Genomic DNA, 15,664 nt, shown 5'->3' on the forward strand with positions numbered 1-15,664 from the left:
GTTTGTCATCACACCATATGCATTAAGTATGAGGAAAGGCCCTCAGTGTAGTACAATGATCTCAGTGGGAAGGAATATCAGTCATTTTGCCAGGTTATACAGTACAGACCAAAAGTTTGGACACACCTTCTCATTTAAAGATTTTTCAGTATTTTCATGACTATGAAAAATTGTACATTCACACTGAAGGCATCAAAACTATGAATTAACACATGTGGAATTATATACTTAACAAAAAAGTGTGAGACAACTGAAAATATGCGTTATATTCTAGGTTCTTCAAAGTAGCCACATTTTGCTTTGATGACTGCTTTGCACACTCTTGGCATTCTCTTGATGAGCTTCAAGAGGTAGGCACCGGGAATGGTTTTCACTTCACAGGTGTGCCCTGTCAGGTTTAATAAGTGGGATTTCTTGCCTTTTAAATGGGGTTGGGACCATCAATTGTGTTGTGCAGAAGTCTGTTGGATACACAGCTGATAGTCCTACTGAATAGACTGTTAGAATTTGTATTATGGCAAGAAAAAAGCAGCTAAGTAAAGAAAAACGAGTGGCCATCATTACTTTAAGAAATTAAGTTCAGTCAGTCCGAAAAATTGGGCAAACTTTGAAAGTGTCCCCAAGTGCAGTGGCAAAAAACATCAAGCGCTACAAAGAAACTGGCTCACATCAGGACTGCCCCAAGAAAGGAAGACCAAGAGTCACCTCTGCTTCTGAGGATGTTTATCCGAGTCACCAGCCTCAGAAATCGCAGGTTAACAGCAGCTCAGATTAGAGACCAGGTCAATGCCACACAGAGTTCTAGCAGCAGACACATCTCTACAACAACTGTTAAGAGGAGACTTTGTGCAGCAGGCCTTCATCGTAAAATAGCTGCTAGGAAACCACTGCTAAGGACAGGCAACACTCAGAAGAGATGTGTTTATCTAAAGAACACAAGGAATGGACATTAGACCAGTGAAAATCTGTGCTTTGGTCTGATGAGTCCAAATTTGAGATCTTTTGTTCCAACCACCTTTTCTTTGTGCGATGCAGAAAAGGTGAACGGATGGACTCTACATGCCAAGTTCCTACCGTGAAGTATGGAGGAGGAGGTGTGATGGTGTGGGGTGCTTTGCTGGTGACACTGTTGGGGATTTATTCAAAATTGAAGTCATACTGAACCAGCATGGCTACCACAGCATCTTGCAGCGGCATGCTATTCCATCCGGTTTGCGTTTCGTTGGAGCATCATTTATTTTTCAACAAGACAATGACCCCAAACACATCTCCAGGCTGTGTAAGGGCTATTTTGCGCATTAGGAGGAACTGTTCCGAGAGTCAGGAGTTCACTTTGCAGGCCCATGACCTTAAAAGAAGGTTTGGGCAAAGGGTGTATCCGGAAGTGGTTCTGGATGGAGCATGGAAACAGGGTGTGTCCGCCATGATCTGTTGCACCCATCACCTAAAATGGATGAGCCTGATGTTCCAAGGATCATTGGCATGTTTGACAATAAATCCAGTATAGTACAGAATATTCTTAGAAAACATTGGGGGATCCTTAGAGCTGATCCTGATTTAAAAGACTTCGACCCACCAACCCCAAAGATCACATATAGGAAAGGTAGATCCATCAAGGACCGATTGGTCCATAGTTTTTATGATAAATCAAAACCACCTGGCACTTGGTTGGACCGTAAACCTTGTGGTACTTTCAGATGTGGTGACTGTAAATTCTGTCCGTGGGTGAGGAAGGAAAAGGTTTTCAAGGGTACCACTTCAGATAGGATCTACTCCATGAAGGATTTTGCGAATTGCAAAACAGAAGGGGTGGTATACATGGCCACATGCATATGCCCACTTAACTACATTGGTAAAACTAAGAGGGAACTACGAAGACACATTGGCGAACATCTTGGTGACACAAAGCATAAACGGGACACACCTATAGCTAAACATGTTAGGTTAGCTCATCTGAATGACACCAGAGCAGTATCCTTTTGTGTCCTTGAAGTGGTGCGACGTAACCCACGTGGTGGGAACTTTGATAAGCTTCTTCTTCAAAAAGAATGTCAATGGATATTCAGACTTCGAACTCTTGTACCGGATGGTCTAAATGAGCAACAAAATTATTGTTGCTTTCTTTGATTTAGTAGTCCATCATCACTAGCCAGACCTTTGACTGAGGTATCTTTTCCAGTTTTGATGTTTTATCATTTATCTTCTTTTTATCGTTTAGTGGTTATCTAATTCTATATACCTCATACATTAGTGCTACATATGTATTGTTTAGAGTTCATTCTTGGTTGAGTGTATACATTACTGCACTCTAGATTTATTGTGCTGCATTTACCTTTTGGGTGATATTATATATATATATATATATATATATATATATATATATATATATATATATATATATATATATATATATATATATATATATATATATATATACACACACTCACTGGCCACTTTATTAGGTACACCTGTCCAACTTCTTGTTAACACTTAATTTCTAATCAGCCAATCACATGGCGGCAACTCAGTGCATTTAGGCATGCAGACATGGTCAAGTGTCATGGTTCCCAATGGCAGGGGAACGTCAGGACACATAAATAACGAACTAGCTCTTGGGTGATGGAATCTCGAGCTGACCGTGAGCTAAACCTACCACACAACTAATAGTGGCCGGGGGGCGTGCCTACGTTTTATCCCTAGACGTCTCTCGCCAGCCGGAGAACTAACTTACCCTAGTAGAGGAAATAAACAGACCTGGCTTACCTCTAGGGAAATTCCCCCAAAAAGGAGACAGAAGCCCCCCACATATATTGACGGTGAGTTCAGAGGAAAAGACATACGCAGTATGAAGGTAGGTTCAGCAAAGCGAGGTCCGCTTACTAGATAGTAGAAAGATACAAAAGAGAACTGCACGGTCAGCTGAAAACCCTTTTAAAAAACCATCCTGAAATTACTTTAAAACTCATGTGTCAACTCATGACACCGGAGTGGTAATTTCAGCCCACAAGAGCTTCCAGCTACAGAAAAAGACTTAACTGTAAACTGGAACAAAAAATGCAAACAAACTTAGGACTAAGAGTCCAACTTAGCTGATCAGTAGTCTAGGAGCAGGAACATGCAACAGAAAGGTTCTAGTTACATTGATGGCCGGCAAGGCAATGACTGAAGAGCAGGATTAAATAGGAACACCCCACTACTGATGAAAACAGGTGAACTGAGAAAGAAAACAGACCCGAGTCACCAGTACCACTAGCCACCACCAGAAGGAGCCCAAAAGCAGATTCACAACAGTCAAGACAATCTCCTGCAGTTCAAACCGAGCATCAGTATGGGGAAGAAAGGTGATTTGAGTGCCTTTGAACGTGGCATGGTTGTTGGTGCCAGAAGGGCTGGTCTGAGTATTTCAGAAACTGCTGATCTACTGGGATTTTCACGCACAACCATCTCTAGGGTTTACAGAGAATGGTCCGAAAAAGAAAAAAAATCCAGTGAGCGGCAGTTCTGTGGGCGGAAATGCCTTGTTGATGCCAGAGGTCAGAGGAGAATGGGCAGACTGGTTCGAGCTGATAGAAAGGCAACAGTGACTCAAATCGCCACCCGTTACAACCAAGGTAGGCCTAAGAGCATCTCTGAACGCACAGTGCGTCGAACTTTGAGGCAGATGGGCTACAGCAGCAGAAGACCACACCGGGTACCACTCCTTTCAGCTAAGAACAGGAAACTGAGGCTACAATTTGTACAAGCTCATCGAAATTGGACAGTAGAAGATTGGAAAAACGTTGCTTGGTCTGATGAGTCTCGATTTCTGCTGCGACATTCGGATGGTAGGGTCAGAATTTGGCGTAAACAACATGAAAGCATGGATCCATCCTGCCTTGTATGGAGCATCTTTGGGATGTGCAGCCGACAAATCTGCGGCAACTGTGTGATGCCATCATGTCAATATGGACCAAAATCTCTGAGGAATGCTTCCAGCACCTTGTTGAATCTATGCCACGAAGAATTGAGGCAGTTCTGAAGGCAAAAGGGGGTCCAACCCGTTACTAGCATGGTGTACCTAATAAAGTGGCCGGTGAGTGTATATATATACTGTATTGCCCCCTTATCCGATATTAAGTGTAGGTTAAGTGGTGAATATATCTCCTGTTTTTACATCATCTTATGTTGCGCTCTGCATTGATGCCTCACACGCATACATAGGTACTCTTAGCTAGACATTCACCGGCGCGTGCGCTGTAGTATGCATCGTTCATACATATCACATTAAGTGCTTATCGGTCTATGGGAGCATGCGCAGTACATGCTGGAGTCATTTGACTCCAATACAGTGGCGCTAGTCAGAAATCTTATTAGCGCTGTAGCGCTCTTTCTTCTTGTGTGCCCTACTATTCTGGCTGGCACGTACGCCCAGGCACCTTAGTGTTCGGGTACATCTCTAACCGGCGCAGGCGCTAGAATGCGCGCACCATGTGATCTGTTTATCTTACGTCTCCCAGTTCATGGGGGCATGCGCTCATAGTACTCCAGTATAATGGTGCCGGCCAGTATGTTTACTAGCGCCGCTGTAGACGGTTATCAGTAGTGATCTATATCTGAGTGTGCTCGCTAAACAGGAAGTTGTTTTTCCACATGCACCTGCTAAGGTATTTAAGAAGGACGCGCCATTATGTAGTTGCAGCCTCATTTGTGGACAACTCCACACTGCCATGTTGTTATCCAGTCTCTCCTGATGAACCCATTTATGGGGGAAACGCGTCGAGACTGAGCCTACAATTGCTTAAGGAGTCACTTCATCTGGACCCGAAACCACTCGTACATCATGAATACAGCAGATGAGTATATGATTGCATTTGGTCTACTGTTATGACCCCAGTGGACAGGGTCTCAGAGGAACGTGTAAGTCTGCAAGATACAAAAATCCAGCTCATAGGGCTGTGGTAACTGGGTTGACCAAATAGCTACTCCTAACGCCAACACTAGAAGTAGCCGGGGATCATGCCTACGGTGATCGCTAGATGACTCGCGCCAGCCGGAGAATCTAACTACCCCTAGGAGAAGAAAACAAAGACCTCTCTTGCCTCCAGAGAAAGGGACCCCAAAGCAAGATACAAGCCCCCCACAAATAATAACGGTGAGGTAAGAGGAAATGACAAACACAGAAATGAACCAGGTTCAGCAAAGAGAGGCCAGCTTACTAATAGCAGAATATAGCAAGATAACTTATCTGGTCAACAAAAACCCTATAAAAATCCACGCTGGAGATTCAAGAACCCCCGAACCGTCTAACGGTCCGGGGGGAGAACACCAGCCCCCTAGAGCTTCCAGCAAAGGTCAGGATACAGATAGGAACAAGCTGGACAAAAATACCAAACAAAACAAAAGCAAAAAGCAAAGAAGCAGACTTAGCTTGAAAAACAGGAACCAGGATCAGAGGACAAGAGCACAACAGATTAGCTCTGATTTCAATGATGCCAGGCATAGAACTGAAGGTCCAGGGAGCTAATATAGCAACGCCCCTGAACTAACGGCCCAGGTGAGGATATAGAAAAAGACAGACGCTCCAGAGTCAAATCACTAATGACCACTAGAGGGAGCAAAAAGCAAAATCACAACAGTACCCCCCCCTTAGTGAGGGGTCACCGAACCCTCACCACGACCACCAGGGCGATCAGGATGAGCGGCGTGAAAGGCACGAACTAAATCGGCCGCATGAACATCAGAGGCGACCACCCAGGAATTATCTTCCTGACCATAGCCCTTCCACTTGAACAGGTACTGAAGCCTCCGCCTGGAGAGACGAGAATCCAAGATCTTCTCCACCACGTACTCCAACTCGCCCTCAACCAACACCGGAGCAGGAGGCTCAGCAGAAGGAACCACAGGCACAACGTACCGCCGCAACAAGGACCTATGAAACACGTTGTGGATAGCAAACGACACAGGAAGATCCAGGCGAAAGGATACAGGATTAAGAATTTCCAATATCTTGTAAGGACCAATAAAACGAGGTTTAAATTTGGGAGAGGAAACCTTCATAGGAACAAAGCGGGAAGAAAGCCACACCAAATCCCCAACACGTAGTCGGGGACCCACACCGCGGCGGCGGTTGGCAAAGCGCTGAGCCCTCTCCTGTGACAACTTCAAGTTGTCCACCACAAGATTCCAGATCCGCTGCAACCTATCCACCACAGAATCCACCCCAGGGCAGTCAGAAGGTTCCACTTGACCCGAAGAAAAACGAGGGTGGAAACCAGAGTTGCAGAAAAACGGCGAAACCAAGGTGGCGGAACTAGCCCGATTATTAAGGGCAAACTCAGCTAACGGCAAGAAGGTCACCCAATCGTCCTGATCAGCAGAGACAAAACACCTCAAATAAGCCTCCAAAGTCTGATTAGTTCGCTCCGTCTGTCCATTAGTCTGAGGATGGAAAGCAGACGAAAACGACAAGTCAATGCCCATCCTACTACAAAAGGATCGCCAGAATCTGGAAACGAACTGGGATCCTCTGTCTGACACAATATTCTCAGGGATGCCGTGCAAACGAACCACGTTCTGGAAAAACACAGGAACCAGATCGGAAGAGGAAGGCAGCTTAGGCAAAGGAACCAAATGGACCATCTTGGAGAAGCGATCACATATCACCCAGATAACAGACATGCCCTGAGACACCGGAAGATCAGAAATGAAATCCATGGAGATATGTGTCCAAGGTCTCTTAGGGACAGGCAAGGGCAAGAGCAACCCGCTGGCACGAGAACAGCAAGGCTTAGCTCGAGCACAAGTCCCACAGGACTGTACAAATGACCGCACATCCCTAGACAAGGAAGGCCACCAAAAGGATCTGGCCACCAGATCTCTGGTGCCAAAAATTCCTGGGTGACCTGCCAACACCGAGGAATGAACCTCGGAAATGACTCTGCTGGTCCACTTATCAGGCACAAACAGTCTGTCAGGTGGACAAGAATCAGGCCTATCAGCCTGAAATCTCTGCAACACACGTCGCAGATCTGGAGAAATAGCTGACAAGATAATACCATCCTTAAGAATACCAACAGGTTCAGCGACTCCAGGAGCATCAGGCACAAAGCTCCTGGAAAGAGCATCGGCCTTCACATTCTTTGAACCTGGTAAATACGAGACAACAAAGTCAAAACGGGAGAAAAACAATGACCAGCGGGCCTGTCTAGGATTCAGGCGTTTAGCAGACTCGAGATACATCAGATTTTTGTGATCAGTCAAGACCACCACACGATGCTTAGCACCCTCGAGCCAATGACGCCACTCCTCAAATGCCCATTTCATGGCCAACAACTCCCGATTGCCCACATCATAATTTCGCTCCGCAGGCAAAAACTTCCTAGAGAAAAAGGCGCAAGGTCTCATAACAGAGCAACCAGGGCCTCTCTGCGACAAAACGGCCCCTGCTCCAATCTCTGAAGCATCCACCTCAACTTGAAAGGGAAGCGAGACATCAGGCTGGCACAAAACAGGCGCCGAAGTAAACCGACGTTTCAACTCCTGGAAAGCCTCCACGGCAGCAGGAGCCCAATTAACCACATCGGAGCCCTTCTTGGTCATATCCGTCAAAGGTTTCACAATGCTAGAAAAGTTAGCGATAAAACGACGGTAGAAGTTAGCGAAACCCAAGAACTTCTGAAGACTCTTAACTGACGAGGGCTGAGTCCAATCAAGAATAGCTCGGACCTTGACTGGGTCCATCTCCACAGCAGAAGGGGAAAAAATGAACCCCAAAAAGGGAACCTTCTGTACACCAAAAAGACACTTTGAGCCCTTGACAAACAAAGAATTTTCACGCAAAATTTTAAAGACCATCCTGACCTGCTCCACATGCGAGTCCCAATTATCAGAAAAAAACAGAATATCATCCAGATAAACGATCAGAAATTTATCCAGATAGTTCCGGAAAATGTCATGCATAAAGGACTGAAAAACTGAAGGGGCATTAGAGAGCCCAAAAGGCATCACCAAGTACTCAAAATGACCTTCGGGCGTATTGAATGCGGTTTTCCATTCATCCCCTTGCTTAATGCGCACAAGGTTGTACGCACCACGAAGGTCTATCTTGGTAAACCACTTGGCACCTTTAATCCGGGCAAACAAGTCAGACAACAGCGGCAAAGGATACTGAAATTTGACAGTGATCTTATTTAAAAGCCGATAGTCAATACAAGGCCTCAAAGATCCGTCCTTTTTAGCCACAAAAAAGAATCCCGCACCAAGAGGGGAAGAAGACGGACGGATGTGTCCTTTCTCCAGAGACTCCTTGATATATGAACGCATAGCGGTATGTTCAGGTATCGACAGATTAAACAGTCTTCCCTTAGGAAATTTACTGCCTGGAATCAAATCTATTGCACAGTCACATTCCCTATGAGGAGGCAATGCACTGGACCTGGACTCGCTAAAGACATCCTGATAATCAGACAAGTACTCCGGAACTTCCGAAGGCATAGAAGAAGCAATAGACACAGGCAGGGAATCCTCATGAATACCACGACAGCCCCAACTAGACACTGACATAGCCTTCCAGTCAAGGACTGGATTATGGGTCTGTAACCATGGCAGCCCCAAAACAACCAAATCATGCATTTTATGTAGAACGAGAAAACGTATCACCTCGCGGTGTTCAGGAGTCATGCACATGGTAACCTGTGTCCAATACTGCGGCTTATTTTCTGCCAATGGCGTAGCATCAATACCCCTAAGAGGGATAGGATTTTCTAATGGTTCAAGAATAAAACCACAGCGCTTAGCAAATGAGAGATCCATAAGACTCAGGGCAGCACCTGAATCTACAAACGCCATGACAGGATAAGATGACAGTGAGCAAATCAAAGTTACAGACAGAATAAACTTAGGATGCAAATTACCAACGGTGACAGGACTAACAACCTTAGATATACGTTTAGAGCATGCTGAGATAACATGTGTAGAATCACCACAGTAGTAGCACAAGCCATTCCGGCGTCTATGAATTTTCCTCTCATTTCTAGTCAGGATTCTATCACATTGCATCAAATCAGGTGTCCGTTCAGACAACACCATGAGGGAATTTGCGGTTTTTCTATCACATTGCATCACATCAGGTGTCTGTTCAGACAACAACATGAGGGAATTTGCGGTTTTGCGCTCCCGCAACCGCCGGTCAATTTGAATAGCCAGGGACATGGTATCATTCAGACCTGTGGGAATGGGAAAACCCACCATAACATTCTTAATGGCCTCAGAAAGGCCATTTCTAAAATTAGCGGCCAGTGCACACTCGTTCCAATGTGTCAGCACGGACCATTTCCGAAATTTTTGGCAATACACCTCAGCCTCGTCCTGGCCCTGAGACATAGCCAGCAAGGCTTTCTCTGCCTGAATCTCAAGATTGGGTTCCTCATAAAGTAAACCGAGCGCCAGAAAAAACGCATCAATATCAGCCAATGCCGGATCTCCTGGCGCCAACGAAAAAGCCCAATCCTGAGGGTCACCCCGTAAGAATGAAATAACAATTTTTACTTGTTGAGCAGAGTCTCCAGACGAACAAGGTTTCAGGGACAAAAATAATTTACAATTATTCCTGAAATTCCTAAACTTAAATCGGTCTCCTGAAAACAGTTCAGGAATCGGAATCTTGGGTTCAGACCTAGGATTTCTGGTAACATAATCTTGTATACCCTGCACACGAGCGGCAAGCTGGTCCACACTTGTAATCAAGGTCTGGACATTCATGTCTGCAGCAAGCTTAAGCCACTCTGAGGTAAAGGGGAAAAGAAAAAAAAAAAAAAAATGAGAGAGGGAAAAAAAAAACTCAAAATTTTCTTTCTTATAATCCCACTTCTGCAATGCATTAAACATTTAATACTGGCCTGGCATACTGTTATGACCCCAGTGGACAGGGTCTCAGAGGAACGTGTAAGTCTGCAAGATACAAAAATCCAGCTCATAGGGCTGTGGTAACTGGGTTGACCAAATAGCTACTCCTAACGCCAACACTAGAAGTAGCCGGGGATCATGCCTACGGTGATCGCTAGATGACTCGCGCCAGCCGGAGAATCTAACTACCCCTAGGAGAAGAAAACAAAGACCTCTCTTGCCTCCAGAGAAAGGGACCCCAAAGCAAGATACAAGCCCCCCACAAATAATAACGGTGAGGTAAGAGGAAATGACAAACACAGAAATGAACCAGGTTCAGCAAAGAGAGGCCAGCTTACTAATAGCAGAATATAGCAAGATAACTTATCTGGTCAACAAAAACCCTATAAAAATCCACGCTGGAGATTCAAGAACCCCCGAACCGTCTAACGGTCCGGGGGGAGAACACCAGCCCCCTAGAGCTTCCAGCAAAGGTCAGGATACAGATAGGAACAAGCTGGACAAAAATACCAAACAAAACAAAAGCAAAAAGCAAAGAAGCAGACTTAGCTTGAAAAACAGGAACCAGGATCAGAGGACAAGAGCACAACAGATTAGCTCTGATTTCAACGATGCCAGGCATAGAACTGAAGGTCCAGGGAGCTAATATAGCAACGCCCCTGAACTAACGGCCCAGGTGAGGATATAGAAAAAGACAGACGCTCCAGAGTCAAATCACTAATGACCACTAGAGGGAGCAAAAAGCAAAATCACAACAGTCTACAGGGGCATAATCTGCACTTGTTTATCTGCTGGGTGAAGTGGATGGGTATAGTGACGCATCAAGAGATATATATATTGGGGTGTCTATTTGTATATATGTCATTGTCAAACATGTTCTAATATAGTGGTATCAGCCTGGCTATCATGATTATGTTTTTTCTTTTAGTACTATGGTAATTGAGGTTGCTATTATACTGCAGAAAATTTGGACCTTTTTGTGTGGACTTATATATCTATGTATAGGTTATGCCTGATAAATATCTATCCCTTTTTATCACACTGGGGGAAGCCCATAATTACTATATAATACTACATACCACCACATCTTATTACAGCCACCTGGCCTTCGTATTCCTACTATTCCTACATATAGTTTCAGGTCTTTTTGCAGTATTTAGGGATACCTCACATATATCTGCACATCTTTTTGTACTAAGTATAAGACAACACGGTTGTATCACTGTTATTATCAATTACTTGAAGTAGGTATATATTTCATGATTGAGGTTATCTTTCACTGGATTTTCTGAGTCCAGTTTTCTGGGGAGTTCATCTCCTGCTAGTGTTTGACTTCATTTTTTGAGGCTAATTTCCCTGGGTATATTATATTATTTTTTTCTGTTATTTAATAAAGTATTCAATTTTACGGGGGGCTTTTCTTTGATAAACTTAAGGGCTATTTGACCAAGAAAGAGAGTGATGGGGTGCTACGCCAGATGACCTGGCCTCCACAGTCACCAGACCTGAACCCAATTGAGATGGTTTGGGGTGAGCTGGACCGCAGAGTGAAGGCAAAAGGGCCAACAAGTGCTAAACATCTCTGGGAACTCCTTCAAGATTGTTGGAAGACCATTCCCGGTGACTACCTCTTGAAGCTCATCAAAAGAATGCCAAGAGTGTGCAAGCAGTCATCAAAGCAAAAGGTGGCTACTTTGAAGAACCTAGAATATAAGACATATTTTCAGTTGTTTCACACTTTTTTGTTAAGTATATAATTCCACATGTGTTAATTCATAGTTTTGATGCCTTCAGTGTGAATGTACAATTTTCATAGTCATGAAATTACAAAAAAAATCTTTAAATGAGGATGTGTGTCCAAACTTTTGGTCTGTACTGTATGTCTGGCCACTAATCTGGTTGCATTAAGCTAGAGTGATTTACTGAGAAGAGCTCAAAGTTCCAGAGAGAAGTAATATCAGATGAATTTGAAGCTAGTAAGGCCCCTGGCAATGGCCACAGGAGAATATATTTACTTATCCTCCCTTGGCATCTCTAAATGGTCTAGTACTGGCAGGTACACGGGATACATGATGGACACCATGAAAAGTTCATCTCCACACAGCAATATTTTTTTTTCCACATTAGAATTGCAAAACTATTAATTTTCCATTATCTATTGATTAAGCACTTTTGTTTGTGGGACAACCCCTTTAAATAAGTTATATGAGTGCTAAAAATGTTGTGGCTGATTATTGTACAGCTCAAACACCTGAGCAGCAGAAGGGTACCTGAATTAGACCAGAAAGCAAAGTGATGGCTACAGCTACTTTCACTCGCATTGCATCTCTTGCTTCAATCTTCTTAAAGAACTCTGTGGCGTTCGTGACATTTTCTGCCACAATATCAAACTTGTCATCTGGGGCTAATCGAATTGTAACTCCGCCAATCATCAGGCTGATAACAGCAAATGTACCTGTAATGCAGCACAACATTTTCATAAAGCTTTATTGACTTTTCAAGAAACAACAAAAAAAAATTACATTTAACGAAAAAGTTCCAAAGAAGACAATCAACCAGACAAGCACGGCGATTACAAGATTTTGACATTAAAACAAGCATTGCAGCTAGATTACATCAGGGCCAGAGCTTTGATCCAGGTATCATTTAAAAAAAAATTGTTTTTAAATGGCATCAAGCTCAATGCTCTAGTGGAGGTATTAGTGAGCAGCACCTGTTAAAAGTGGAGGAGCAGGCGGGCATTTTTAATTTCCTGATTACCATATGTGTCTGTGCAGAGACAGAACACTGTAGGAAAGAGGAGCACTGCAAGAGAGAAAAGGAGCGCTGCAAGAGAGAAAAGGAGCGCTGCAAGAGAGAAAAGGAGCGCTGTAAGAGAGAAAAGCAGCGCTGCGAGAGAAAAGAAGCGCTGCAAGAGAGAAAAGGAGCGCTGCAAGAGAGAAAGCAGCGCTGCGAGAGAAAAGGAGCGCTGCAAGAGAGAAAAGGAGCGCTGCAAGAGAAAAGGAGCACTGTGAGAGATAAAGAAAAGAAGCGCTGCAAGAGAGAGAAGGAGCACTGAAAGAGAGAAGGAGCACTGAAAGAGAGAAGGAGCACTGAACGAGAGAAAAGGAGAACTGCAAGAAAGAGAAAAGTAGCGCAAGAGAGAAAAGGAGAGCTGCAAGAGAGAAAAGGAGCGCTGCAAGAGAGAAATGGAGCGCTGCAAGAGAGAAATGGAGCGCTGCAAGAGAAAAGGAGGGCTGCAAGAGAGACAAAAGGAGCGCTGCAAGAGAGAGAAAAGGAGCGCTGCAAGAGAGAAAAGGAGCGCTGCAAGAGAGAAAAGGAGCGCTGCAAGAGAGAGAAAGAGCACTGAAAGAGAGAGAAAGAGCACTGAAAGAGAGAAGGAGCACTGAAAGAGAGAAGGAGCACTGAAAGAGAAAAAAGGAGAACTGCAAGAAAGAAAAGGAGCGCAAGAGAGAAAAGGAGAGCTGCAAGAGAGAAAAGGAGCGCTGCAAGAGAGAGAAATGGAGCGCTGCAAGAGAATGTGAAGGGACGAATTAAGAAAGATTCTCCATTTTGTGCTTTTCGACTCCATTTTGTTGTTTTGATATAAATTTTGTTAGTAGGCTAAAGTTTACAGCTGTTATGAGACCTTGATGAGACCTTGATTGTTGCAATCTAAACAGAACATGAGACTGAGGGTGTATTGTTCTACGAAACTTTGACGAAGAACTGTGAGCGTGTTCTTATGCTGATTGGTTGAAGTATAATTTCTATGACTATGAAAAGTCATACACAATAAACGGGCGCCAGAGAGATCAGCTTGATCCCCCCCCAAACAGAGATACACGTCTCCGTCTGGTCATTTTCAGTTGCCGGCAACGCCTTGTAGATTAATTTGGAAATCACTGGGTTAACCGTGAAGGATCACTTTAGATCCTCCCTCAACAGTTGGCGCCCGAAACGTGGGGCCCCAAGCAGGAACGCCTCTGCCCCCCGGAGGACAACAAGACAAAGGACCCTCAGACCGGACACAGGCACTGGAAAATTGGGACTGATCATCCCCCACAACAACCACGGTAAGTTGGCAGTTATACTGTTCAGACTGACCGTTTGGTGTGGTTTTCCTGTGTTTGTGCAGCAAAGAGGATCTGAGGTTTGTCCCCGATGGTGGGGTGATTCTTGGGTGGAATCATAGAGAGGTGTAGTTCTGTTGGGAGCCCAGTGCTTGAACCGCACCTCATAAGGGACGGACACCCCGGATTGACCAGTGATGTAATTCTCTTTATAGTCAAAATATCCTGAATTCCTGATCACTGTTAGAATCAGGCGCGGTGAGGTGATCGAAGATGGGTAGGATGCGCAACTCAGGAATATATAGATATATATGTGTATTTCCAGAGGTGTCCGGAGGGCTAGTTTGAGACGACGCCCTCCTCCTTTCACTGAGTATCGTGTTTTTTGGGTTGTCCCAGTGGGGGACAGGTAAACCCGGTAGAATAGATTATACGGCCGTTTTAGTATTGTACACAACTTAAGTAAGGATATTTAGCTCTAAAGGAGAATCAGTTTCCGTGGAAGAAGAAGACTTTGAATTTGTGTGATGAATCTGATATTGTTAGCCCAAAGACGGGGAAAGAAATCTGTCAGGAATGCAGGGAAAATATTCTCAATCATTGGTTTTTCTAAGGTGTTCTGGCATGTGAATTGTGTAATGAAGGTTTTGTAGAAATTAATTAAGTCTGAGAACTGCTGTATTCCGTTTCTGTGTGAAATTTCTAAGATACCAGATGGGAGGGGTCAAATAGCTGCGCTATTGCTTTCTCCTTTCTGTGCTGAGGAATGTTGCGATTTTCTTATCTATGCTGTGTCTCTGGTATGGAGGGGGCACGTAGCTGCGTTCTAAGTCTCTCTGTATTTTCTTGGTGTAGTACGCGCTGGTAGATCTGTGTTTTGTTTAAAGCGCCAATATTGTTTTGAAGTACAAAGAAATATTGTAAGTTGAAATTGGAAATTGAAAGTGAAATATAGTGCCTAGTTTTAGAAGGAAACTTGTAAGTGATTGTTTGGTTATCAGTGTGATTGAAAGATTGGTAAAAGATTCACCTGCTTCAAGTTGAGTGGTTGATATATAGCAAATTGAGGATCAACAGAGGACGTGAATTCTGATTGTTTTGTCACGTTGAAAAGGCAAAGTTGTCTATTACTATGACAAAAAACTGGATGTTTTGTGGTACTAGAAGGAACTGAGAAAGTGACTGAGATTAATGTGTCGGGAAAGCAAACAATCAAAAATTTGGGAGAGGGGGTCTCCCTGCTAGATAATATGGTCCCTCCCTAGGAAATTAAGCCTCTACTCCCGACTGTAAGCCCTATGCCCTTTAACCCCAAGGCACCAATATATCCTGGACTGCCGAGAAGTTCTATGGGCGTCTTATGGTAGTATTTAAAGATCTGGGATTCTCATTGTAACAAAAAGCCCATACACACTTTTTTGTAGTAGCTTTAATGTCCGGCCTTAAATCTGAATTGAAAGAGGCAATAATGTCAGTTAGACCCGATATTGAGACTTCCTCTCCGGATGATGCATTAAAAGTAGTAAGGAAAAAAAAAAAGGGTTTTCAGAACTTAGCCCATTCTGCATCAGCAGGGAAATTAAAAGGTTAAACCAGTAGCCGCAGCGAATCCTGCTCTAATTCCAGCCCCCACCGCAGCTACAAACTACAAGGACGCAGCTCTGTTCCTTATCAGTGGCCCATGTAACAGACTCCAGCTCCTGCCCTCCTCCCACCGTACACAAATCCAG

The 15,664-nt window shown here is 44.1% G+C and overlaps 1 protein-coding gene across 2 annotated transcripts in view; it reads right to left on the reverse strand.

Annotated features, from left to right (window-relative positions):
- SLC26A5 (solute carrier family 26 member 5) overlaps positions 1-15,664 on the reverse strand; it is a 103,931-nt gene that overhangs the window by 51,530 nt on the left and 36,737 nt on the right. For both annotated transcript variants that reach the window (XR_013215740.1, XM_077264732.1), the window contains exon 5: positions 12,153-12,337. Coding sequence is in view for 1 of the 2 variants with exons in the window: in XM_077264732.1 (XP_077120847.1) it covers positions 12,153-12,337 (185 nt within the window). In the remaining variant the exon portion in view is untranslated. The remainder of the gene's footprint in view (positions 1-12,152; positions 12,338-15,664) is intronic.

This window comes from Ranitomeya variabilis, chromosome 5 (genome assembly GCF_051348905.1).
Source record: "Ranitomeya variabilis isolate aRanVar5 chromosome 5, aRanVar5.hap1, whole genome shotgun sequence".
Taxonomy (NCBI): Eukaryota; Metazoa; Chordata; class Amphibia; order Anura; family Dendrobatidae; genus Ranitomeya; species Ranitomeya variabilis.